Source organism: Solanum dulcamara, chromosome 8 (assembly GCF_947179165.1).
Source record: "Solanum dulcamara chromosome 8, daSolDulc1.2, whole genome shotgun sequence".
NCBI lineage: Eukaryota > Viridiplantae > Streptophyta > Magnoliopsida > Solanales > Solanaceae > Solanum > Solanum dulcamara.
In genome coordinates, this window is record NC_077244.1 from 78322957 (window position 1) to 78349665 (window position 26709).

A 26709-nucleotide genomic window follows, 5' to 3' on the forward strand; every position below is an offset into this window, starting at 1 on the left:
TGGAGACAAAGTCGTATGAGGAGAGCAAAGAGAAATGAGGTGCTTATGTTTTTCGTTTCTCATTACATATTCGCAGTCGGTCCAATCCTTTTATTATACTTTAAGTTTAGTAAGAGAATTGAGCTGCCTGTTTCATCAATGGAACATTTTTTTTTAATTAATGGACCGCTCCATTGCACCATTCAGGTGACTTCACGTATGGCGTATAATCCGGCAACCATTTTTTGGTACTATCCGCACCAAGTTTTCCTCTTCCTGGTTTTTTCCTTTATCTCTTTTTTAATTTTCTTTTAAAAAAAAATTAAACTAACCGCTGTTAATTATCTCTTTCTCTCTTTCAAAGTTTTTTCTGTTCAAAAACCTCTCTGTATCCGACAAGTTTGCTACTCTTTTTTGTCTGGTAAACTATACTTCTTTACCCACACTTCACTTCCTTTGCCTTCTACAAATTTTCTTCTACTTTCCTGTAAGAAAGTTGTGCTTTCTAATTTGCTTCATTTTAATTTTAAATATATATAGATTCCAGAAGGGTCGCCATCATCAGATTTGGTACTACCGTTTTTTTTTTTTTTGATATATATAAATTCCCAATCTTCAGATGTTTTATGTTGCAAAATCCACTTGAAGAGAGATAAGAAAGACCATTTATCTCCTTAATCAGGTACATTGCCCATCTTTTTCTTTAAATTTATTCTCAGTTTTTTTTTTTTTTTTTGTTGTTGTTCTAGCTTCGTTAGTAACGAAAGGCCTGTAAATTAAGTAATTTCTGAAAAATTGTTACTATTTTTTCAGAGGTGAGTTCTTGGTAGAAACAAAAAAAATGGAAAGAGAGTTACATGGTACTAATAATGAAGATGAGAATACTAATATGGTGGCATCAGTGGATGATGATATTCAAACGTCACAGCAGCAGGATCCTACTGATTTTGATCCTATGGATGATACAGATATTTGGCTAAATGAAAATTTCTCTACTGATTTTACTTCTCTTCAAGATTTTCCATGCATGTCTTCTTCATCATCAACTTCTTATTCCCCTCCTACTGAATCTGATCCATCTTCTGGGGTTGTTTTAAAATCTGATGCTGATGAACATGATTTCGACAAGAAAATCGATACAATTGGTGATCAAGAATGTCTAAATGTCATGGATAATCTTGGATATATCGATGTTAATGAGTTTCTTGACCCTATGATTTCTTTTCTCCATAATGAAAATCCACAAGAGCAACAACAACAACCACCACAACAACCACCACAAGAAGAAGACGATCAGGGGCTTTCTATTTTTCAAGGAGATAGTGAGCTTGCACTTATGTTTTTCGAATGGCTAAAGCAAAACAAAGATTACATTTCTGCTGAAGACATGAGGAGTATTAAGCTCAAACGTTCAACAATTGAAAGCGCTTCGAGACGATTGGGAAGTACTAAAGAAGGGAAAAAACAGTTGTTGAGACTCATTCTTGATTGGGTTGAACAACACAGATTGCAAAAGAAACAAATGAGAGAAGCAGAAGCCATTAATCAACAAACTCTTCAAAACTCTGTCTCTTATAACTTCGATCCAAATGCTTGCTTTTATCCCTCTCAGTGGATTCCAAATCCCCCTTTCCCCGATTCGACCCCTGTAATGACCGGGCCAATACAGGGATACATTGGTGATCCTTATTCGAACGGATCTTTATTTCCGCCTCCTTATAATCAAACAATGAGTGGAGGTGCAAGTTCACCGGCTTCAGCAGAATATCAACCTATGGACACTTCTCAGTCCTGGTCTCCATCGCAATTTACAATGGCGACTGCGTCTCAATTCAATCAATTTCCCGAGAATGATGGTACTAATAATGTTGCTATCGCTGATCAGACTTTATTCAGTACTCAATATGATCCGTACCAACTTTTCGATGGGAATGGTGAGAGATTGCCAAGATTGGGCACTTGTGCTACTAAAGAAGCTAGGAAGAACAGAATGGCTAGGCAGAGACGACTACGCCCACATCTTTATCGACACCAAACTCGGAATCAAAGACAAATTACTAATGAGCAAAGTGTAATGATGGGTGGAGAGATTAATAATTGTGTAATGACTCAAGCTAACAATCCAGGAAATTGGGTATGTTGGCCTTCTCCACCAATGGCCATCGTTCCACAATCACTACCACTTCCAACAGAGAGAACGGCTCTGCAATCACAGAACCATCAGAAGCAAGGTTCGGCAGACAAAAAACAGGTTTGTCTCGGCCCAAAATCCTTTTCGAGTTTAAACTTTTATACACTGACAGTGTAAATGATTAATCATCTAAGATATAACTACAGGCCATCCATTGAATAATGGAATTAACAACTTAGAAAATAAGGCAGGTTAACTCGTAAAATTCTTTACGAAATCGAGTAAGAGAGAATTCGACTGCTTGAAGAGAAATAAGTTTATAGGTGAGCTCGAGGAATATAAATGTGGAAAAAAAATATCCCTTGTGAGAAGCTCTTAGATTACCCTTCACACTCGTATGGCGAATATGCAGGGCGATTTTATAACCTTCATTATAGGGAACATGAAACCGTCTATATTTTTGCAAAATTAGGTATTTTACGTAACATATTTTCTTCAACTAATCTAATATTAGTTGTTGGCACCGATGCTCCAATAAGGCTGAATGATGCACTTGGTGGAAAGCTTAGTTATTTACATCGAGGAAAAGGGATCAATCCCCATCTAATGCTTTTTTTCCCCTTTTTAAGTGGTGCACCATGTTCAAGAAATCCTAGGTCCGCCCTTGTGAATATGAGTTGAATCCTTTTCCTAATGACAAATTTAATAGTACATTAAATATTGTTACGTTTATGTGTGTATATATGTTGTGTGAATGTTATTCAAATTTCGCTTGAATGTTCTTCAATAGGCTTTTAAAACAGAGAAGAATCTCAAGTTTCTCCTGCAAAAAGTGCTGAAACAAAGCGATGTTAACAATCTTGGAAGAATTGTGTTGCCAAAGGTACTTCAATTTACATCGTCATAAATGGTGATCTATATTCATGTGGTAATTAAAATGTAACCAAGTTGATTATTGAACAATTTGTTTATAAGCAGAAAGAAGCAGAACGTCATCTCCCACATCTTGAAACAAGAGATGGAATTTCAATTGCCGTGGAAGACATCGGAACTTCTCGTGTTTGGAACATGAAATATAGGTACATGGGCCCAAAATAATCATCCATTGTCAAGTTATTTATAATTACATTGCTCGATTCAATTGTTTTCCTTTTGTTCAATTTTAACTCATCTCCCATTTATAACTGTTGATTTTTGCGTTCTGTTTCTCAGATTTTGGCCAAATAACAAAAGCAGGATGTACCTTCTTGAAAACACAGGTTCGGATACAATCGACCCCGCTCTTGCTTTGCTTTGTGTAATTCATTAAGATGTAGCAAGTAATTTTTTATTGCGTCTTTTTTTTTTCCCAATTCGTGAAGGGGATTTTGGTAAAGCTAATGGACTTCAAGAAGGCGATTTCATTGTAATTTATGCTGACATGAAGTGTGGCAAATATGTAAGTCAATACTTGTAATACTGTGCTTGAGTTTTGTTATCACTATTAGCGCGTAATTGTTACATCATTTGAGTTAAAATTGTCCGATTGTTTATATCAGTTGATACGAGGAGTAAAAGTGAGGCAGAATGGGCCAAAGTCGGAGGGCAAAAAACAAACCAAGAAAAATCCTCGTAAGTTGCCATCTACAGGTGCTATTAGCTCATCTCCAGCTGCTCAAGCAGTTAGATAATTAATCTCAACAAGTTCCCAAATTAATATCAGAGTATGATATTGTAAACTGATTTCTATGTATAGACGTTGGATTTTGTCAGGGCCACTGACTAATGTTGATAAATATGTAAGTTGTAATCGGTGCGTAAATGCAGGATGTTTGATGTTTTGTGGATTGGGCTGTCTGTTTTTGTAATCTGAACGTGTTGTATGTTCTCTAAGTTTAGACAATGTAATGACTATCAGTTATAATCTAGTTTAAGTTACATTATACATTGACGGTGCAAAGAGTATTTATACTATCTATGGCCAAAATGCCCGATTCTTATCGTAAGATAGATACATCGACGGTGCAAAGAATTAGTACTCTTATTTTCCAGATTATCATATGAGAGTACTTTTGTTCTGGATCTTCACTTCAACGTATAAATATATCTATATCCATTTTCGTTCAATTGCGCAGATTGAGGTTTTTGCAAGAAAATCAAAAAGGGAGGTGCACATGCATCGTTCAAGAAGAAAACGCATATTTTACGTCTTTTTATTTTTTATAAATAGAGGGCGTCTTGCACTCATTTAGATCATCTCACAAAAATACAATCCAACACAAAAATACAATCCAAAAGAGTAAGAACACAAATAGAGTTATACATCAAGATAAATATTGTAGTCTTGAGTGTCCTCTTTAGTGAGTTATTCCTTTTACAAGAGAGAAATATTTATAGTTGTTTTTTCGTTGTATTTGAGAGCAGTGTACTCCCATATTATTATAGTAAAATTCTTCTACCTGTGGTTTTTCCCCTCGATCTGTTTGGCGGGTTTTCACATAAAATTCTCGTGTTCAATTTATTTTCATTATTTATTATCATATCAAACTTTAGTTGTGGTGCTTCCTCCCCTAATAGTGGTATCAGAGCCCTAGGTTATTCTGTCTGTTTTATGCGAAGCTTTGACGATGGTGAGAGGAAGACCAATCGAATGTGGCCCTAGTGGGAGTCACAATCATGGTAGATCTAAATCAAGAAGTAAGAAGAATATCAAGTGTCACAACTGTGGCAAGAAAGGCACATCAAGAAAGATTGTTGGTTCAAGAAAAAGAGTGAACACCCTGAGTCATCAAATGCTCAAGGGAATGTTGCAAGTACCTCGGATGATGGTGATATTTTATATAGTGAAGCAATATCAAATAATGAAGGTAGAAAATGTTTCACTGATGTCTGGATCTTGGAAATAGGAGCAACATGGCACATGACTTCTCGGAGGAATGGTTCCATCAATATAAACCTATCGCAGGAGGATCAGTGTTCATGGGAGACTATCATGCTTTGGACGTTATTAGTATTGGATCCATCAAAATAAAGATGTATAATAGCACGGTACACACCATGCAGGAGGTACGATATGTAAAAGACTTGAGGAATAATCTATTATTTTTTTGGACAATTATATAATAATGGATGTTCATATAAGACTCATGGTGTAATCATGAAAATATCAAAATGGGCGTTTGTAGTGATGAAAGCAAAAAAACTTGCTGAAAATCTATATGTGCTTAAAGGTGAAATACACCAAAAAGGAGAAGCATCAACCGCGTCAGCAACTTCATTTGAAGAATCAACAATGATAAGGCATCGTAAACTTGGTCATATGTCAGAATGAAGTTTGAAGATTCTTGCTAAGCAGAGTCTTCTTCTGGGCTCAAAAAAATTTCACTACCCTTTTGTGAGCATTGTGTTACTAGTAAGCAACATAGAATGAAGTTTAGCAGTTCCTCTGTTAAAAGCAAAAAAATATTAGATCTGGTTCACTCTGATGTCTGGCAAGCACCGGTGGAGTCCCTAGGAGGAGCAAAAAATTTTGTGTCATTTATTGACAATTACTCCAGGAAAAGTTGGGTGTATCCAATCAAGAGAAAGGCAGATGTTTTTTCAATTTTCAAAGAGTTCAAAGCGCGGGTGGAACTTGAATCTGAGAAAAAGATCAAGTGTTTGAGAACAGATAATGGAGGAGAATACATTGGTGATGAATTTGATAACTTCTGTAAATAAGAAGGTTTTAAAAGGCAGCTCACAGTGGCTCCACAACAAAATGGAGTAGCACAGAGGATGAACAAAACCTTGTTGGAATGGACAAGAGTTATGTTGGAAACTATAGGATTGGAAAAACCATTCTACGCAAAAGCAGTCAAAACCCGTCTGTTATGTGATCAATCGGTCACCATCAACCACAATTGATCTGAAAATGCCAATGGATATGTGGACAGAAAAATCAACTGATTATTCTTGCTTACATATATTCGGAAGTCCTACTTATGTTATGTACAACACCCAAGAAAAATCAAAGTTGGATCTGAAATCCAAAAAATGCATTTTTTCGGGTATGCTGATGGAGTCAAGGGGTATGGCTTGTGGGATCCCACTGCCCGTAAGGTGATAATCAGTAAGAATGTTGTATTTGTTGAAAATAAAATACAAGAAAAATAAGGTAGCACTTCGAAAGAAAAATCAGAGACTACTACAGTTGAAATTGATGAAATAGAAGAAGTTCTAGTTTCTTCTGAAGCAGCACCAGAACACGAAGAACAAGAGCAAGTTGAGATCGAAACTCCATAAGTTTGACGGTCAACTAGGGAGAGAAGAGAATCATCTTGGCACTCAGATTATTCTATGGAGGGCAATGTTGCATATTATCTATTAACAGAGGATGAAGAGCCTTCAACTTTTCATGAGGCTATGAAAGGCCAAGAATCATCTCTGTGGATGGCAGCAATGCGAGAAGAAATTGAAGTTCTTTATAAAAATAAAACATGAAATCTTGTTCAATTATCATAAGGAAGGAAGGCTATTGGAAACAAATGGGTCTACATGATCAAACACGATGGTAATAATCAAATGGAGAAGTATTGTGCAAGATTGGTGGTAAAAGGATTCGCTCAGAAAGAAGGTATAGACTTCAATGAGATATTTTCTCTGGTGGTTCGACTCATAACAATTCGAGTGGTCTTGGAAATGTGTGCTACATTTGATTTGTACTTGGAGTAGTTAGATGTCAAAGCTGCATTTCTTCATGAAGAGCTTGAAGAAGAAATTTACACGCTCCAACCAGAAGATTTTAAAGAATAGGGAAAAGAGAACTTGATTTGCAGGTTGAACAAATCTCTATACGGACTCAAATAGGCACTGAATTATTGGTCTAAGAGATTTGATTCTTTCATTATAAGTCTTGAATACAACAGACATAGTTCAAATCCTTGTGTTTATTGCAAGAGATTTGGTGATGACGATTTTATTATTTTGTTATTGTATGTTGATGACATGTTGGTAGTAGGTCCCAACAAAGATCGTCTCACAAATTTAAAGGCACGGTTGGCTAGGGAGTTTGAAATGAACGACTTGGGACCAACAAATAAAATTTTAGGAATGCAAATTTACCGAGACAAAATTAATAGGAAGATTTGACTTTCTCAAGAGAACTACTTGGAAAAAATCTTGCAACGCTTCAAGATGCAAGACTAATAAGTCAATTTCTACCCCACTTTCTATTAATTTCAAGTTATCCTCAAGTATGAGTCTTAGCAATGAATAAGAGAGGATGGAGATGTCTCGAGTACCATATGCATCAACAGTGGAAAGTTTAATGTTCGCCATGGTATGTACAAGACCTGATATTGCACAGGCGGTGAGAGTGGTTAGTCGATACATGGCTAATCCTGATAGAGATCATTGGAATACTGTTAAGAGGATCCTGAGATATATCAAGGGTACCTCAGATGTTGCAATGTGTTATGGAGAATCAGATTTTACTGTTAAAGGTTATGTTGATTCAGATTATGGAAGTAATCTTGATAAAAGCAAGTCCACCACAGGTTATGTGTTTACTTTTGCTGGGGGAGCTGTAAGCTGGGTTTCAAAACTACAGTCTATCGTGGCTACATCTACGACGGAAGCAGAATATGTCGCAGCTACACAAACTAGCAAAGAGGCAATATGAATGCAGATGTTACTCGAGGAGCTCAGGCACAAACAAGAGAAGGTTGCTCTGTTTTGTGACAGTCAAAGCGCTTTGCATCTTGCAAAGAATCCGATATTTCATTCAAGAAAAAAGCACACACGAGTTTAATATCACTTGGTTCGTGAGAAGATGGAAGAAGGCAGAGTGGATATTCAGAAAATTCATACTAATGACAACCTAGCAGATATGTTTACAAAGCCGATCAATAGTAACAAATTTATATGGTGTCGATCTTCTATTGGCCTAGTAGAAACGTAACATTACAGTAATTGGGTAGAAAGGATAGTGTGATGACTTAATTGATTCTCAATTAAATCTTCTAGTGGGAGAATGCAAGAAAGTCAAAAAGGGAGATGCATATGCACCGTCCAAGAAGAAAACGCGTATTTTACACGTTTTAAAAGTTGTTGCCTCCTTTAGCAGCTTTTGACAAGAAAACGTGTATTTTACACCAAAACGCGTATTTTACACAAAAACGTGTATTTTACGCGTTTTCAGTTTCCTATAAATAGAGGGCCTCTTGCTCTCATTTAGATCATCCCACAAAAATACAATCCAAAAGAGTAAGAACACAAAGAGAGTTATACACCAAGATAAATATTGTAGTCTTTAGTGTCCTCTTTAGTGAGTTATTCCTTTTACAAAAGAGAAGTGTTTATTGTTGTTTCTCCTTGTATTTGAGAGCAGTGTTCTCCCGTATTATCATAGTAAAATCCTTCTACCCCGTGGTTTTTCCCCTCTATCTATTTGAGGGGTTTCTACGTAAAATTCTCGTATTCAATTTATTTTCATTATTTATTATCATATCAAACTTTAGTTGTAGTGCTTCCTCCCCCTAACAGTTTTTTGGCTTGGATGTCGCAAAGCATTTTCTCGAACTTGGGGAACTTCTTCCTCCCCTTCTACTATTATATGTCGATGTGTCTACTCTCATCCACTCTTTTCCACTAAAAAGATTAGTAGGCAATAAATTCACATATGGCTCCTTAAAATCATTAAAATGTCAATAAATTTTAAGCCCAAACCTTCATTTCAGAATTACAATGAATTTAGGAAAGAACATCTTATATGGTCGCTCAACTTATGATAGTTTACTTAGAAAGTCACTCAATTTTATTTTATAACTCCAAAGCTTTGCAGTCTAGGGTGGTTTACTTGGAAAGTTCACTCGAAAGCATTCTTGGGGGTATGAAAATATTTTTACTTTTTTCTGATCAGAGTATTCGTTGTTAATAAGTACTTAAATGATACAGAATTATATGTTACACATTGTAGGTCCGGCTTTTACTTCTTAAGGAAGGAGATTTTTCACCTAAATTCATTGTGTTCTTTATTTTTACTGTTTTAGTGCAATTGTACTTACAAGTTCTATAGTTAAAGAATCTGATTCTTTGAAAAGTAAAAATAGGGCATATGCACCCTGCAATCAATGTAAATGTAATTTTAGATGTGAGATATGAAAAAATTAAAATATAAACAAACCTTATTATTTTTATAAAATAAAGATATTATTTTCGATTAATCCTATAAAAAAATGCAATTCACCTCACCATGATGTATAAATGGTGTATAAAATATTTAACATCACTTAAAAGCATCAAACAAAGTTCTATTTCAGAAAACAAAAAAGACACAGTAGGGAACACGAACAAACTAAAATTGTCGGATATATATAACAAACGTTTTCTATTCGAAGGGGAAGTTGGACCTGTTTACAATAAATTTTAAATAAATAAAAAATAAATTCACTATAAATAAAATTTGAAGAAATAAAAATATTTATTAATAAAATAATATGGGTATAATTTTGTTCCTACTTTATTATTTATAACTTTATGTTTATGACTTTTTTACTCTGTGGTAATGGGGGGAGAATTGAGCCAATGGTGTTATTGAAACTGAGATTGGGAAAACGACGAAATTGTGTATGTGCAAAAAGCATGAAAAGTAACCAATTATCAAAGCTATTTTAATTTTCCTCTCTGCGACAAAAAACCAGCTCCCCAACCTTCTTTTCCTCTTTTGAAGTGATCAACATAACCTCATTTAATTTCCCTCAGCAATTTTATCATTTTCCAGCAGCATTATATATAATTCGTCATTGGCAAAGAGTGTAATTGTTTATTATTTATTGGACTTTAAGTTATTCACGACAAATTTAAGCTCTTATTTAGTTATGTATATTCAAAATTAAAGAATATAAATATCAGTTAAAAACAAATTAATAAATATATATCATATTATAATATTAATAATAACATGTTTATTAGAATCTCATAGAAGCAAACTTTGATAAACATAATATATATATATATATATATATATATATATATATATATATATATATATATATATATATATATATATAATTATTTTCAATAAATCGTAGACTCGCCTAAGAAACTAGGACTAACCAAATTGAAAGTTTGAATTAGCATCTCCAAGATTATGTATAGCACATAAATATCTGGTAGTAATAATATCTTGCTGGAGACACGTGTCAAGAAAAGAATAAGTCCAATGTTTCACTAAGAGCGGATCAAACTAGAGAATGTTAAATTAGGTCTTAGGTCTAATTCACATTTCAAAAGTTAGTCCTAACTAGATCGTGGACCGGAAGTTCAAACAAAAATAAACCCGACTCTGCTACTATGTAAAGATATAACATCTGCGCCTAACTCACACCCCAAAAACTAGCTCGTGAGGAGCGTAATGCCTGTTTTTCTTTTTTTCTTTTTCTCAATTTGCCAGCGGGTCCAAATGTTTATTTTTAGAAAGAATTGAGGTGGTTGTGTCATCCATGGAGAATTATGTACCCATTAATGGACCGCTGGATTGCACCATTTAGGTGACTTCACGTATGCGTACATTACGGGAATCATCTTTGTAACTATCCGCACCAAGTTTTTACCCTCCTGGTTTTTATCTCTATCTCTTCTTGCTATTAGTTAATATCAATGTTTTATGAATATGGGTTGTGGTATATCGATGGGATTGCTTCACCCTTAATTAGAGATTTTGAATTCGAGCTCTGAGTATAAAAAAAATTTGTTGGAAGTGCCACCTCAAATGAGCCCTGCATTACACAATTTGAATTTAGTCGGAGCTCCACCGACTCCTAACACAGGGTGAGAAACCAAAAAAAAAAATCAATATTTTAAAAAACAGGGATGTGAGGCAAGACGTTTTTCCTATTTAGCATGAGGTAACGCGTAAGCCTTCAGATATTGGGTGTAAATTTCATGAATTTTTAAAATTTTAATATAATATAGTAAAATAATATAATAACATAAAATTATAAAAATACATCAATTGTTTATAATAATTAAAAACATGACTAAGAAAACTCATAAAAATATGACTAAGGAAATATGTTAGGCAAGTCCGAGCATTGGGCATTGAGCGTGTTTAACACGTATAGTGCTTAGGGCGTAAGTCTCACAGAACTAAGCTCCACACATGAGTGCGTTGGGCATTGAGTGTGTTTAACGGGTATAGTGCTTAAGGCGTAAGTATCACAGAACTAAACTCCACACATGAGTCTCAGAGCATTTTGTTAGAGCCCTGCCTCAGGGCGAGCCTCGAGGCAAGTCCCAACACTGCCTTTTAAAGCTAGCATTGGTTAGTACACCTTTTGTTTCATTTTAAGTGGCTCACTTCAAATTTAGTTAAATAATTTAATTTCATGTAATTTAAGTAAAAAGTTCATAAGTTGTCATCTATAGCTGCTATTAACTCTTCTCCAGTTGCACAACCAGTTAAATAATTGATAGAGAAACTAATTAATGAATTCTCTGTAGATGTTAGATTCAGGGCTACTGTCTAATCACTAATGTAGATAAATAAGTAAGTTGTAAATTGAATGTATTTGTGTGTCCTGTTTTCTAAGTTTAGGCAATGTAATAGCCATCATTTATAATCTAATTTATGTTATATAATTGACTGAATAAAGAATTTTTATATTATCAACAATATTTGACCCTTTTTTATCGCAGTTTAATAGTCTTTATTTTTTAAATTATCGTATCAAACTTGCCACAAGTATTTTGTCTATCAATCTATGACTAGTTAGCAGTGCAAGTATTTTGTCCTCCGAGTTCAACCGAACTCAAAATTTTCAACATTTAGTAACAGGGTACTTAAGGTCGATGAACTCATCAAATTTAAATTCTAGAAACAAGCCTCAGCAAATTATACTGTATATATAAGGTAATTTTTTTATATTTTTATGTACATATATAATGTTAGGATCGAGAATTCGGGTAATGTGAAATTTAGTTAAATAATATTATAATGACAATAGCAAAGACAATAGTAAGTTGATAATAAAGAAAGTAAAAGCAAATAAAGAAGATACAAATTTTACGTGGTTCGATCGGTGTGACTTAGTCCACAGACGGAGATGATAATTTTAATATATCAACAAGAGTACAAAAGAGAGTACAAAATTAGAGTAGATGCTCTAAGTAATCCCAAATACCCCAAGAGAATAACCTCATACGATCACTCCAAAGAAAGGGTTCACACAAGTGTTTCTCAACACTAATTCTCTTACAAAATAACTTTTTAATGAAAATACAAAGAAAGAAAGCAATGAAATGTTTTCATATGTTGTATTTCAACTAATGGCCAACTTCTCCATTTATAGGGGGAAAATGGGTTGCTTGATGTCATGGATGATATTATTTAAAGATACAAAAATTCAACATTTTAGTGTGAATATATCAAATATTGTAGCTATCAAATCTTTGACATTTATGATTGTCAAATGTGAACCTTATTAAGTATACCAAATCTTTGACAAATATGGTTGCCAAATATGAACCTTATCAAGTATACCAAATCTTTGACAAATATGATTGTCAAATTACAACATTTGTGGCTTTCAAATCTTTGACAAACAAATGCCACATTACATATAAATTTTGAATTAATTCCCCAAATACAAGACTAAAAATTGACTCAGTAATTTAATGAATTTAAAATTCACATTGAGATTTCAAGTTCAAATCTCAAACTACACTAATACATCAAACTCGCAAAATTCTGTCCGCGGTTTCAGCAAAACTAAAAAAAAAATGTCTTAATTCTTACAAACATCAGAAAAAGAAAGAAAAAAATTAGGAATTAAGAGATAATGTCTCTGTTTTTTTTTGAAATATAGGAAGCTAAAATTCAGTTCTTGGAGTTCATGCCCTTACTGACATTATTTTTTATAGCCTCTGTGGATTCTTCAGCTTTCTCCTTCACAGTATCTTTCAATTTCTGGGTTGTTTCTTTAACTGATTCCCATGTTTGGTGTGCTGTGTTTTTTGCTTTTCCAGCTATGTCTTGTGCTGTGTCCGCCACCATACCTCCCACTGCTTTCGTCTTGCTCATCGCCTTTCAAAACATACATCATGTTCGCAACATATATTGTCAATTAAACTAAAATCGAAGTTTCACACACTAATAGTGTAAGAAAAATGCTACTACTACTATATAATTAGATTGTTGAAATTGTAGAGTATGACTCATTGATTTGATAATTTACAATAAATGTCACGAATCAATACAGACACAAAATGCTTCAATGAAAGAGTCATTTCGATTCAATCCATTATCTAGTGCTCTGAGGACATGAAAATATCTCTAATTGTTTTGGTTAACATATTTTATATAAATTATAAAATTTCTTCCTAGATATCAATTACCAATAGATTCCAGACTCATGCATAGTTTCAATAGACATAGTATTTTTGCTTTGTTTGTCGGGTCGATGCCATTTCTTTTCTAAAAGATCTTCTCTTATATGTCATGCTATTTACTTAAAGCTCTTTTCTTATAGGCCGATACATTTCAGACTATTTACTAAAAGCTATTTTCTTATAGATCGATACATTTCATGTCATTTATTAAAAGCCTTTTTCTTATAGGTCGTTATATTTTAGGCCATCTACAATCATCATGGGTTGAAAGATAGAATTGTAACCTATGACATTGAAAAATTACGTTTTTTTTCTAAATCAAAAAGAAAAACATGATTCAATCCCAACTAATTAAAAAGAATTACATATTCATCATAATTATTAGAAAACAATAGACATTAATGTGTCACCTGATCAGCAACAGAGGCAGTCTCATTTTTCACTTCTTGGCTGGCTCTCTTGGCAACATCAGCTCCCTGTTTCATTGCATCTGCACCCTTTTGTACTGTTTTATGAGCCTCATCTTTAAAGGCCGTCGCCAGGTGTCGATTTGTTATTTGCTGCAATAAATTTATTCCAGACACTTTCTCTCAGATTTAGCTTGGTAAACATTTGATAAATATATATGACATAGTACTTTTTAAGAAGATCAATATGTGTGTGTATACAAAGTAAAACATTGAGATTTTTTTTTAAACGGAGCGAGTAAGACATTTAAATTGAAACAGAGTAAGTTATGTTGGAAGTAAAATAATAATCACCTTGAAGGGTCTGAATGCTCCACTAACAAAAACTCTAGCAAATCCCATGCTTGCCCTATCTGGTATTATTTGATTTTTTAATTTTATTTTTTGTTTCTTGAAATTTATTTGCTTATTCTTTTTAGGGTTATAAATAGAGGAAGAAATTGCCAACTTTTTCTCTGTTTTAATGGCTAAAAGAAATTCCCTTTGATTTGAGGTAATTTCATTGCCTATTTCTCCAGTTTAAGCTAATCATCACTCATTAAGAACTTAAAAAGAGTAATACACGGATCAATCTCTACTTCAATGCCACCAATCTTTTATTGGAAATTAAAGAAAGAAGATTAACACCATAAATAAATAAAAATAAACATAAAAAAAGTTTCATTTGTTTTCATTTAAGGAATATCTGAATTTGAAACACTTATATTTTAGCTAATTAAATACGTTTATATTTTACAACAAACATTTATTTACCCTTAGTTAAAATTCAAATCCTTTATAAAGTTGCTAATCTGTAGCTAGCTCGTAACTAACAATTTTATTTTGATAATTTATCACTAATTCATCGCTAAATAGATATGGCAACAAATTTTGTTGTTATTAAACCATATAAAAGATTAAAATCAGTCTCCTAAGGGGATATTAAGTACTCATCTTGGGATGTATCCACTATAATGTTCATTCTGTCAAATTGTATTTCCCTAATTCAGAATTTTCAAAGGAAAAAGTGCCCTATATACCACTCAATTTTGAGATTTAGAGTTGATTTATCACTCTTTACAAAATTGGCTTACATATACCTTTATCGTTGCATAAATGGTTTAGATATTATACCTTTTTTCGTGTCTAACGGAAGTGAAAAAACAACAAAGATTTAGTGACTCATTTCAGCTTTCAACCGCATTTCCACCACGATTTTTCTTCAAACGAGAAGCTTTTCAGAACCCGCCAACGCTCGTGAAAACCCAGGTCGGTCGGTATGTCCTTTAGACTTTGCTAGAAATGGCCGAACACTAAAAAATCGGTGGATTATATATCCAAAAAGGTCCGCTCTCGGTCATTCCACACGCTGCCTAGCAGAGACGTGGTTATGGAAGATAAAAGATTTGTTGCTAATTAACCATACTGAATCTTATAGATTAAGAACATCCAAAAACAGTGGAGACTACAACTTAATTATTCAAGAAAGAAAAATTGACCTTAATAACTTAGCAATAAAAATGTAAAAAAGTTTCACTGAGGTGATGCACAATAACAACCCAAAATACCACCACTAATTTTAGTACAAGTTCCACTCTGAAATCCCTTCTCAACACAAGCTGCATTACAATCTGGGAATTGATCACATGGTCCTAAAAGGACAACATCAGCTGCTTCACTTGATATCATAAAAAGGGCCAAACAAAAAAATCCTATTAGTAAAATGGATTTGTTAATAGCCATTTTCTTAAATCTAATGATTTTGTATGTATGTATGTATGTATGTATGTTTTGTTGTGTGCACAAAAATGCGAGTCTTGGAGTGTCTATTTATACAAGAAAAATTCATCTATTTTTGGAAGATTTTTAACTCTATACAAAATATGGAAGATTTTGTTCATATTTTGAGTCCAATGAATATATTTACTTGCTGTGATATTAAGATTTGGTTCTTTTCTTGGGAATACATTTTAGACTATATATTACGTTCATATTTAGAAAATTAATTCAATAGCCCTTTTATGGAAATTTATATATTTACTTGCTATATCATATGATACTACTCTCCTTATTTTATTTTGTTTGTCTTAGCTTGACTGTAAACAAAGTTTTAAAAAAGAATAAAAAAAAACTTTTGAATATTGCAATTTTAAACTAAAGACATGTACAATGTATCGAAATATCTTTTTACTTTGTGGTCTTACACATGCCATGTGTAAAATTTAAATTAATGAGTTGTCAAAAAAAGGGAAAAGATATTTTTTTTTAAATAGACTATAAAAAGTATGAGAAACAAATTCAAACACAGGGAACATAAAGGAGCTGAATATAATCTTCATTGGTCAGTCGAGGTTGATATGGTAACATAATAATGTGCCAAAGTTCTGCACTGGTCATGTAAATTATAAATGCTATATTTACAAGTTACAACAGCGAATATTAGTCGATTTTTTTTTCTAATTCAATTTGAATCTACTTGAGCAATTTTTTTCCCCAATAGAGAACGTTACAAAGAGGATGTGCTATTTTTCAAAATAAAATAAAATTGGAGGTTTGAATATTATGTAGAAAGTTCAAACTAGTTAAACCAATAAAAAATAAAAAATAACGCCAGTCCTAGAACTAGGTTCACATCTAAAATAATTGGGCAATTGATGCTAGACACCTAAAAATTAGATATTAAGATGCAATTTATTTGAAGAGATGTTTTCTTATTGGCAATTGGCAAATATAATAACCAAAATTTTACGCTATCTTGTTAATTATAGTCTATATTAAATTAGAAAATCAATATCTCTATGAATTGTTTGCTCTATCAATGTAGACATCGTATATACGTAACAATCTTGTGTAGAGAGGTGGTGCATCATTAGACAAATTACTTGGAAGTCTAATTTGCTACTATGTTTAGGTTTTAGTATTGTGTTGCATTATCATATTAGGATCTTTAAACATTATTAAACGAAAGATTTTCGTCTTTTTGTTCATCCAACCATGTATATCGATCTAACTTGTACCACAACTTAAAGTATATTATAAGCGCCCATCAAGGAAACCTCAAAGCACTTTCAAAGCAAGGTATCTTTTCCCCAAAAAAAATTTAAGAACCAAATAAAAATGACAGGCCTAAAAACAGTCGGAAACAGTTAAATAACAGTTGCAAATCGATGCATCTCTTGTCAGAGCACTGCCTTAATAAGTGCTCTTCGACGATAAGCAGTTAACCATACACAAAAATGAGTCACTTGAGGTGCTATGCACCATTGCCATAAGCCAAACTGAAATACCCCGATACCATTCCCATGTATAAATCGTCATTTACACGAGATGGAACCAATGAGATGTCGAAAACAGATTTTTAACACACAAATGAAGTAGCTGATGCAAAACATCACAAGTTAATGTGGAAAATAGATTAAGCGCAAAACCAAAAGCTGACAACCAACTGGAAGTTCTCAATGTAATATATTGTTTTTGCCATGAGACCAAAAACGTCAACGTAATTAAAGAGAACTGAAGTTTGTCAAGAACAAAGATGAACATAAGTGATACATTATGATTACATGTAAAGCCCTTCTGGCACTCCCTCTTTCTTCTTGAACATGACCTTGTCCTTGGCCTTCTTGAAATCTGCATGCATAACCTGTAGATATAGTATAATGTTGTTAACATCTATAGTACCAAGTATATCACTCTAAAAGTTCCACAGTCAAGATAACAGAAATAGAACTTTTATGCTACCACCCCACAGGCCAAGAATAAAATCAAGAAATTATTATTAGTATGTATATTATGAGGATAATTTGCCAGCAAAAGAACAGTGCAGAAGTAAACTATAGATAGATATTTGATCTTACATTTCTTATGATCTTCTACTTTTTCAGACTAGACATTAGACATACATGTCAAAGAAAATCAATGGCCCAAATTGGGCAAGTTTCAAAAACTCAAATATATTTCCAGTTGTTAACATCTGCATTGTCCATTCAGGCCATCTTTATATTCCTGCTAAGTCCGAACACATGAGTATATGTCCAATGCACTTATTGAGGAACACTAGAAGATAGATAATAATTAAGATCAAACTCCATCTCTCCGTTCCACAAAAATATTATATAATTATTAAGATCAGAGCCCTTCATTTCATACACGCAAGTCAAGAACTACGTGCTTATGTCCAATAAACCTTAAAAATATGTCATCCGAAGCCCCAAATCCCAAATCAATCATGCAATAGCTACTCCCCGTGGCTTTTTTTAAACATATTTTAGAATAAGCCTAGACATCATGAAAATCAAAATCAAAATGACGTCCCCATTTTCGAGTCTCACCTTCATACGCCGCTCTCTTAAAGCGAGCAATCCAGCTTCAGTACATATTGCCTTGATATCAGCACCCGAAAATTCATCCTTAGTCATAACAAATTCTTCTAAATTGACATCATCAGCCAAAGTCATCCTTGCTGTGTGTATCTGCACACCACATATAAGATGGTTCATGAAACAGGATGTACACCAAACACATCATATAGTAATTTCATAATGTAATGCACAAACCTGGAATATGCGCCTCCTTGTTTTAATGTCAGGAAGAGGGAACTCAATTTTCCTGTCTATCCTACCAGGCCGAAGCAGGGCCGGATCCAGACTCTCAATTTTATTTGTTGCAAGAATCACCTTTACATCTCCTCTGGAATCAAAACCATCTAACTGGTTCAGCAGCTCCAACATAGTCCTCTGAATTTCTCGTTCACCACCCGAGTGTGCATCATACCTGATGGAAGAACATATTAATCAACACACATCACGAATTCCAACCTCAACAACAGATTCCAGATGTTACCTTTTTGTACCAACTGCATCAATTTCATCAATAAAGACAATTGAAGGTGAGAGATCATCAGCAACTCTGAAGAGCTCCCTGACCAATTTAGGCCCATCTCCCAAATACTTCTGAATCAGTTCACTTCCCACAACACGCAGGAACGTTGCTGAAGTGGAGTTTGCAACTGCCTGAACAAAAAGTTTAATAAAGCTTTGAGTATTATCTTATTCTGGGCTAGAGACACACTATGTTCTGAAAGTAGATGAAAAGCACTCAATAACTAGCTGATTACAACTGTCCGCACATGTACACACAAGGACAAACAAATCGCATGGATGACTTTAGTCAAGATACATTCTAGCACAATATGTATCGGAAACTATTTTGACAAGTCAAAAATGAGAAATGCCCAAACCACCTTACTAAAATATAACTTGGCTACACATTGCCACCTGACTGATAGCCTCTTAAGAGGTATGGCAAGTATTTTATAGCTGTAGCACAAAGACTGCAAACTATACTTCAAGAACTTCGTTTACTAGCATTATAGAGTTGTTGATTCCAACTAGGGAAGTCAAAGTGTAAATCAGCCTATTTTAAGCTCAGCATACACAAAGGGAAATTTCACAAACCTTGGCAAGTAAGGTTTTGCCGGTCCCAGGCTCTCCATACAGAATTACCCCTTTAGGAGGTTTAATACCAATGTCTTCATATAATTCAGGGTGGGTCAAAGGAAGCTCAACTGCTTCTTTAATCTCCTGAATCTGGGCATCTAATCCACCAATGTCAGCATATGATTCCAAGGGAGCTTTCTCAACCTTCATGACAGATACCATTGGATCAACATCGTCTTGTAGAAGCCCAACAACAGATAGAACCTGAATTGAGGAAATCATACTGTCAAAATGACCCACTCTAAGGAATAAAAGAAAGTAATTTGAAGACAAATTACTACCAAACAAACAAGATAACAAGTCAAAATAAATGGTTAAAAAGAATATTATGGAAGGCAAAAGTTTGGAAAGGAAATACAAACGTAAATTAGCCACTAAAAAATTTTCCAATTAGTCAAAACCTCTAACAATCAAACTTGGTGAAAACATAGAAGCTCTCTTGTGTAATCAATGGCAGTAATATCGTCCAAAATCAAATCATGAATCCCAAAAAATTTCAACAGTTGCGCATCAATCAAATTGTGTTTTACCTAATGGTTATCACAACATCCATTGAAGCAATTTCAAGGCTCTAAGACAAAGTGTGATTGTGCCTCATATCTTTTACTTCTTCTGTAGCTATTTTATTGTTTTAAACAGTTCATGTCACTTCATTTCTGAAGTATTCAAATGACCATCACACTAGCACTTTGAAGCTTTCAAAACTTCAGGTGAAGAAAATGATAGAATGCGACCTGTCATTCCATTTGGATTCTGCTATATTCTAACAGCCATCCATAGTTCCGCTATGTAAAGAACACAAAATCCAAAGGGAAGAAAAGAATCTTCAGATATGTCCTTAACATACCATGTAAACCATATTGGTGAGGAATTCCTCAAAGGGACGACCGACCAGCTATGAAGTACTTACTAACCAATGAACAGAAATAGCTTATTAACCACTGAGACGCCTCAACATAACTGAGGAATTGTTGTTAACAACTACAAAGAACAGTAGTAAATGAACTAAAAACATAGCATAGACTCTTAATCTATCACACTAAAAAGTTCCCCATTAATAGATCATTTCTTTTAGCATTATAAATAAGCAGCTACCTAAAATAATATGATTCCAAACACAAATCCAGTGACTTCCTTCTTCATACTACTTCCACAATCCAAATTGCTAACTTACTAAAATCTCAACAGTTAAAATCACAATTTGATAAAATGGAACCATAATTCCACATACATTTTTTAATTCAAATGCAAACAATCTTAAAGTTGCCGAGGATTAGATCCAAAATGTAATTATGAGGGAAAACATAAGTGTTATTGAAACCCTAAAAACTAAGAGGCTATCAAATATTTCAAAAAACAACAAACTAACAAAGTTCAATACCTTGTTATGCATCAAAATAGCACATCCTGGTTCAAGTTGATCTTTATCAACAAACGATAAGATCCCAACATAATACTCCGGTCCCACAGATGACGAAACAATAGCATGATTCTCATCAATAAGCTCCTCCAAATTGCCCACACTCATCGGAGATCCACGGAGATCATCAACTTTAGATCGATCCTCTTCAGTCTTCTCTTCCTGAGGTTTCAATCGTTCCTGATTAGCCACAAATTCTTCTTCCATTAACAAATAATCCTTAATTCTCTCAAGCTTTAGAAGACGAAGCTTGCACTTTGTCAGCGGCGTAACGGTTGGTAGCCGAGCTGCCGCTTCGGGACCTTTCTGTTTGCGCTGTTTCCGACCGACGCGTGCAGGTGGAGCAGCTGGTTCGAACTTCTTCTCCTTCTTGTCACCGTCATTTTTACGGTCGCCGGGTAATTGTCGGTTAAGTCCGCCGGGCGTTCCCTGACCCATGACTATTAGCTGTGACTGAGAAGAGAGCGGAGGAAAAGGGGTTTGGAAATAGGTTTCGGATTTTTGGGTTATGCTTTTCTTCCTTTCCAAGATATATAAGATATTCAGGCGTGTGAGTAATTTCGAATGGAGTTTAACCTCTATATATTATGACTAATTACTTGAAAAATAAAATAAACAACATGATACAACAAATTAAATTTCAATTATGATATAAAATATATTTTAATTTATTTGTATATATAAATTAAATCATATTAAATTTTAATAAAGACAAAAATATTATGTGATTTTTTCTCATTTGTCTAACCTTATTGGACATAATATATGCTACTCGTTCTTCGTGTGAGGTAACATGTATCGGTGAAATTAATTAAAGAGCACACAAATTGGCCTGAACATCATGATTAGAAAGACAAATCATATTCTATTATATTTTATGACTATTATTTAATATTCGATTTAAAAAAGATATAGTTTAGTTATATTTTTATTTTCATTGAAAAAAGATCACTTTATTTTTTGTTAGTATTCTTATGCAGGGATTAGCTCAAGTTAGATGGAGAAACTGAGTGATTAATGAACCGAAGTATATATTAGTCCATCATTGATTAAGTGATAGATGTATATGTTTAAACACACAAATTATGATAGACGTTTGTTCGTTAATTTTCTTCTTTTCTTGAAGAAAAAAAAAAAACTCTAACAATACTTTAACTTTGAAACACTTAAATATTGCGTTTGTAAATAGAAGTTAAAAAAATATTGATTGTATTCAATTTACCATACAGTCTAAGGGGTGTTACCTAAACTTTCAGAGTCAATTGAAATGGAACTCGATTCACATAGCATCACACATTATTGTACTGAAGTTCGGAAAAGGATCGCATGTGATGTAGAAGAATTGCAATGTCAGTGTGCTGAAAATGACTTTAAGAAAACAAGTTAATCGTACTCAATTCCAACATCAGGGCTAGTTTTAAAATGTCCACATGTTATGTATTCACTTGTATTACATGAAAATTAACAAAAACTTAAGATGAAATAATCTCATAGGCGGCATCTGACTTGAAAGCTTCTTTCATTTAAAACTTCAACGACATGCAAATGCACCAACATCTAAACGAAAAAACTAAGCGCAATCAGAAAGTTTTAATATAAAATTTAGGATAAATTACACTTATCACCACCTGTAATATATGATTCAATTGCAGGTACATGGAAATCCTACACAAAATTGTTCACATTACACTTCACGGCTGCTGAACCATTTTAGTGCTGGAGATGAAGTCATTCTTTCTCAAAAAAACCAATTAAGACTTATCTTTCCAAGCCAAAAGAGAAGTGGGAACTGAGCTAGGGCGATGAAGAGGAGGAGGTAATGATGCCGGCTTGAATCATAAGTCCTCACCTCTGCGAAAAGAACTCTCTTCATCGTCTTCACTAAGAATATTCCCATGCATAAGCTTGTCCATGGCATCAAGAAGTAGTAAGAATGGCTCCATATAATTGTTCCAAGAAGAGCTATGGACAATCCTGCAAAAGCATATCCCGCGTATGACACAATGTCAAGGAGAGGAGCCTCTCCACTACCCAGTGAGAACAATGTCATCTTCAGCAAAGAAACCTCTAAAAACCAACCAACGAACCCCTTGATGAACAGCCAATTTAGAGCTTCTGGGGTAAACCTGGCAACAGACAAGAAATTTCACAATCTACACAAACCAACGGAAGAGGAGGAAATGGAGGATATTATTCCATACTCAAACAGTAGTGCAAGTTGCACAATGTGATAACATGCGAAAAAGGAATGAGAAAAGTGCTTTCTTGGGGGGTGGGAGGTAAATGAATACAGGCTTGCCTAGACGTCTAGGTATTTTACCAACTGTATCCCACCACTACTAAAATTATCAACAGCCATGCATAGCCAAACTAGGACATCTAAATTTAAGAGGAAGAAAAAATGGGAGGGGGTGGGATTCTCATTTAGCAGACAGCAACATGAAATAAGTACTTATGATAACAATTCTAATAAGTTCAGTTTAAGCAGAAGTTTTGTCTTCTGTATGAGAATGTGCACATTTATAGGCGCTTCAAACAAAAATGAGGTAAGCAACCACTACAAATTCCACACGGAAATTTGACAGTAGAAAATGAAAGAACTTCTCATTGTTGAGCACCAAGAAACCAGAGTTAAGAAAGCTTACAGAAAACACTGCTTACCTTCCCTGGAGACCCAATGATAAACCAGCAAGAACAACGTAGGTACCAAATGCCATGAATGGAATGTACAAATCTGGAGCATTTATATCAAAGATAGGGGGCTTATAGGATAGTCTGCCACCTACCGGCTCTGTGATTCTTGTCCAATGACCCTACAGACAAATGAAAAGGTAACAAATCGTAACAATCAAAAAAATTAAATATCAATGTCATAACGCAACAATGAGAGACATAAAGGGTTTCATGATCTTACTCTGTGTAGGAATGGAAAAAGCACAACTTTCAATTTGTTTCTCACGTACTGGTCATTCACTTGGAAGTAGTACTGGGGATCGGAAAAATACCTACTTATCTGTTCAATTGAAAAGTTGTCAACTAAAATTTTATTTCCATCAGAAATGCTAGACCACTTTATCAATATCATGCAGCAATAAACTATTCATATACAGAATGGAAAAATGATTTAGACAATAATGTAAAATCATCTACAGCTTCAGAGCAACATTTAGGAAACTCAAATTAAGAGGTAAAAGCTACATCATATCAAAGAGGAGGGAGAAGGCAATATGGCTTAGTTTTGTTTTAAGGGGGATTTTTCTGGCTAACTATGGCATAATCCTTTGTATAGCCACAGAGATCTTCCGTAACCATAATTTTTTTGTTAAGTATGTATCCAGTAATTCCATGCCTCATTATGAATGGCAAATTTATCTTTTAAAATTTAAATAACAATGGCTAATTTCAACTTCTTCCTCTTTTTCCGTGGAAGGTTTTCAACACAATTGACACATAAGGGTAAGGCTTTTGCTTTCAAAAACAATATAACTTGCACATCAGATTCATCATAGAACAAGGAACCAAAGATAAACTAAAAGAGGATAATCTTTTGTCTAGTCACCACTCACCACACATTCACTACCAGCGATACTAGTGATCCCCTCAAAACTGCTAATGAACCAACAACCTCCAATAGTTATGATTGGAGGTTGATCATTCCCACTCCAATTGAATTAGCTTTCTCCTGAGTCTTGCTCCTACTGAGCATCACACTGTGCCACCCCATGCGCCATCTACCCACCATCTCCTTCCAAACACAGCCAACATAAGAGTTCCTATTTCAACTTAACAGTTACTTTCTGCATAAATTGCAGCTAAACTCACTTGTGGAAATAGGTTAAACTCATGGTAATAGAGCAGAATCAGAGGACATTAGGAAAAAATTCCTGCTCTATAAACACATTTTTCTTTCTTCTACATTCAACCTTCCTTTCCCTCTCTTATTGGAGTAGACGAGATTGTCATTAGCCATCCCATGCTTCTTCAGAGTATTCTGTCCATCTGACTCAATCTTCGAACAGAATCCTCTACAATTACCACTAAATATGAACATTTATCTACCTAAATAATAGATATTTTGTCTCCTCTCTATCAAAAAAGAATCTTTTTCCTGCTCATGTTAAAGTTAATCTTTTGAGTTTACTGCACAGTGGAGAGATCACCAAATAAGGGCATGGGGTACTATCATTGCAGCAAGGAGTAAGAAAAAGGACATAATGAGAACAAATTAGTAAATTGAAAAACTAAAGAACATGATAAACAATTGGAGAATGGAAATAACTTCACCTAGCTTCAATTGCTATTAAGTGACTAATCACTTATAGATCACTTTGCTATTATGTTTCAATGCCAGTTTGATGATGTCATCAAAGTGAAGACAAAATCAAAAATAGTAGATTTTTAAAAAAGTAGTAGAACTAACCTACCTAGAAAGCAACAATGCAAAAAAAAAAATAGATACTATTTGCTTGCTGATTATATGTCATAATGCACTTTCACGAACAAAAACTTCAGGAATGATCACAGTAAAATACTTCTTTCGGTAAGTGGCAAAATGTAGAAATATGACTAGATGAAGTAACTTACATTGCTTTGAACATATTCAGAACTGGAACCAAGAATTTTTTCTCCATAAGCCCCTAGTCCACTTCTGATGAACCCTGAGCTACCACCAGAGAAGGCATTTCCAAAAGGATTTGCCTGTGTATTAACAGGTCTTGGCACACCAGACTGTGCTCCCAGGTTATCATACATTTCTGCAGGAGGATTTTTCTTTAATCAAGACGACTATTAGTAACTCAACATAAGCATAATTCATTTTTCTCACTGCTTGATTGAGTCTGATTATAAGACAGTAAGTGCCTAGGTATCCAAAGGGAAAAGAAATAGGATTCTATGATACAAACTACCAAACAGAGCCAACCCGATCTTCTAACATCAAGAACAATGTCAACAGGAAGCCCTACTATTCCGGGTATCTCATAGTTCTTTCTTGCTATAAGCTATCACATACCAAAGATAATTGTCAAGCTCAATTCAGAAGCTTCACTTTTCCCACCCAAGATTGTTTTAGCCGATTTTATCAGTAAATGCTACCCCCAGGACACCCCAATAAGTGCATCACCTCAATACAAAGATATTCGGAGAATGGATAGGCAAAGATTCAGTAGTCCAAAAAGTCTGTAGATCCAGAAAACGACTCCATCACTATGTTTAAATCAGATCACACTTAGAAATATCTTTTTATCATATCTAGTTTCGACTGAACCCAGATTTACATACAAATTTATCTTCTTACAATTACTTCCATTAACTAATTTTTCTGCAGGATAAGAGATAATTCATGACTTTTTACACATACCTTTTGCAACTCTTTCCCAAAAAAAAAAGGATTTTCGGATTAAAAAATTGCTGTTCATCATGAAAAAAGATCATGCGCCCTAGGCACAACATAGACGGCTTTTCTGCTGGAAATATCCATCAATCAATAATTCCAATTCACAAATCACTACGATTTACATACCGAGCAACTATCGATGCAATAGAGAGATAAAAATCAAGTGACAAATCGAAGATTAAAATCAATAGTTTAGATTACCAGGAAAATGCAAAAAAAGTGCGACGAAATATAGATCCTCTGGTGTTGACTGTTGACGAAGGGAGCAAAAAACTAAGAACAAATAATGGAGATCTGTAAACAAAAATTTCTCAGAATGAGGAAAAAAATGAAACTGAAAGGACAAAAAACGAAGACTTACAGATTGAAACTCTGACTGAAGAACAGATGGAAGCAAGTTTGCAGAAGAATTTTAAGAGGCCTGAGTTTACAGTTAACTCTATTAACTCCAGATTTCAGAGTTCTAAAAGAAGGGTCGGGTCGGGTCTTAA

The 26709-nt window shown here is 34.2% G+C and overlaps 4 protein-coding genes across 8 annotated transcripts; 1 reads left to right on the forward strand and 3 right to left on the reverse strand.

Annotated features, from left to right (window-relative positions):
- Window positions 1-578: 578 nt before the first annotated feature.
- Window positions 579-4032, forward strand: LOC129900609 (B3 domain-containing transcription factor ABI3-like). Its single transcript, XM_055975620.1, has 7 exons — window positions 579-661; window positions 793-2230; window positions 2901-2993; window positions 3089-3189; window positions 3323-3369; window positions 3472-3548; window positions 3649-4032. Exons 2-7 carry the CDS (start codon window positions 821-823, stop codon window positions 3778-3780), a joined length of 1860 nt encoding a protein of 619 aa, XP_055831595.1. The 5' UTR covers window positions 579-661; window positions 793-820; the 3' UTR covers window positions 3781-4032.
- An 8915-nt stretch (window positions 4033-12947) lies between these two features.
- Window positions 12948-15648, reverse strand: LOC129900219 (uncharacterized). The gene is made up of 4 exons (XM_055975144.1): window positions 15474-15648; window positions 14221-14279; window positions 13870-14019; window positions 12948-13154 (listed from the first exon to the last, which is right to left on the reverse strand). Exons 1-4 carry the CDS (start codon window positions 15646-15648, stop codon window positions 12948-12950), a joined length of 591 nt encoding a protein of 196 aa, XP_055831119.1.
- Window positions 15649-17340: 1692 nt separating this feature from the next.
- On the reverse strand, window positions 17341-21348 carry LOC129899647 (26S proteasome regulatory subunit 4 homolog A-like). Its single transcript, XM_055974659.1, has 6 exons — window positions 20785-21348; window positions 19362-19607; window positions 18748-18917; window positions 18462-18678; window positions 18237-18377; window positions 17341-17548 (listed from the first exon to the last, which is right to left on the reverse strand). Exons 1-6 carry the CDS (start codon window positions 21259-21261, stop codon window positions 17465-17467), a joined length of 1335 nt encoding a protein of 444 aa, XP_055830634.1. The 5' UTR covers window positions 21262-21348; the 3' UTR covers window positions 17341-17464.
- Window positions 21349-22394: 1046 nt separating this feature from the next.
- Window positions 22395-26707, reverse strand: LOC129900825 (uncharacterized). Of its 5 annotated transcripts, none has more exons than XM_055975894.1 (6): window positions 26580-26707; window positions 26420-26512; window positions 25408-25577; window positions 23738-23836; window positions 23485-23636; window positions 22395-22949 (listed from the first exon to the last, which is right to left on the reverse strand). In XM_055975894.1, the coding sequence occupies exons 3-6, from the start codon at window positions 25573-25575 to the stop codon at window positions 22562-22564; spliced, it is 807 nt and encodes a 268-aa protein (XP_055831869.1). In that variant the 5' UTR covers window positions 25576-25577; window positions 26420-26512; window positions 26580-26707; the 3' UTR covers window positions 22395-22561. The 5 variants fall into 5 exon arrangements, with proteins under 5 accessions (XP_055831869.1, XP_055831873.1, XP_055831872.1 ...); XM_055975898.1 differs by having other exon boundaries at window positions 25408-25593; XM_055975897.1 differs by having other exon boundaries at window positions 26420-26491; window positions 26580-26687.
- Between the last annotated feature and the right edge of the window lie 2 nt (window positions 26708-26709).

What these genes read in the sequence shown, in the direction of transcription:
- LOC129900609 (XM_055975620.1), top strand. Translation starts at nt 821, where the DNA reads ATGGAAAGAGAGTTACATGGTACTAATAATGAAGATGAGAATACTAAT. An exon ending in GAAGAATTGTGTTGCCAAAG is followed by an intron (nt 2,994 to 3,088) that starts GTACTTCAATTT and finishes GTTTATAAGCAG; the next exon opens with AAAGAAGCAGAACGTCATCT. An exon ending in GTTTGGAACATGAAATATAG is followed by an intron (nt 3,190 to 3,322) that starts GTACATGGGCCC and finishes TCTGTTTCTCAG; the next exon opens with ATTTTGGCCAAATAACAAAA.
- LOC129900219 (XM_055975144.1), bottom strand. Translation starts at nt 15,648, where the DNA reads ATGGCTATTAACAAATCCATTTTACTAATAGGATTTTTTTGTTTGGCC. An exon ending in TTGTACTAAAATTAGTGGTG is followed by an intron (nt 14,280 to 15,473) that starts GTATTTTGGGTT and finishes AAATAATACCAG; the next exon opens with ATAGGGCAAGCATGGGATTT. An exon ending in GAGCATTCAGACCCTTCAAG is followed by an intron (nt 14,020 to 14,220) that starts GTGATTATTATT and finishes AATTTATTGCAG; the next exon opens with CAAATAACAAATCGACACCT.
- LOC129900825 (XM_055975894.1), bottom strand. Translation starts at nt 25,575, where the DNA reads ATGTATGATAACCTGGGAGCACAGTCTGGTGTGCCAAGACCTGTTAAT. An exon ending in CTGAATATGTTCAAAGCAAT is followed by an intron (nt 23,837 to 25,407) that starts GTAAGTTACTTC and finishes TCAATTGAACAG; the next exon opens with ATAAGTAGGTATTTTTCCGA. An exon ending in TTTTTCCATTCCTACACAGA is followed by an intron (nt 23,637 to 23,737) that starts GTAAGATCATGA and finishes ATTTGTCTGTAG; the next exon opens with GGTCATTGGACAAGAATCAC.
- LOC129899647 (XM_055974659.1), bottom strand. Translation starts at nt 21,261, where the DNA reads ATGGGTCAGGGAACGCCCGGCGGACTTAACCGACAATTACCCGGCGAC. An exon ending in CAAGGAGGCGCATATTCCAG is followed by an intron (nt 18,378 to 18,461) that starts GTTTGTGCATTA and finishes TGTGGTGTGCAG; the next exon opens with ATACACACAGCAAGGATGAC. An exon ending in TAAGAGAGCGGCGTATGAAG is followed by an intron (nt 17,549 to 18,236) that starts GTGAGACTCGAA and finishes CTATATCTACAG; the next exon opens with GTTATGCATGCAGATTTCAA.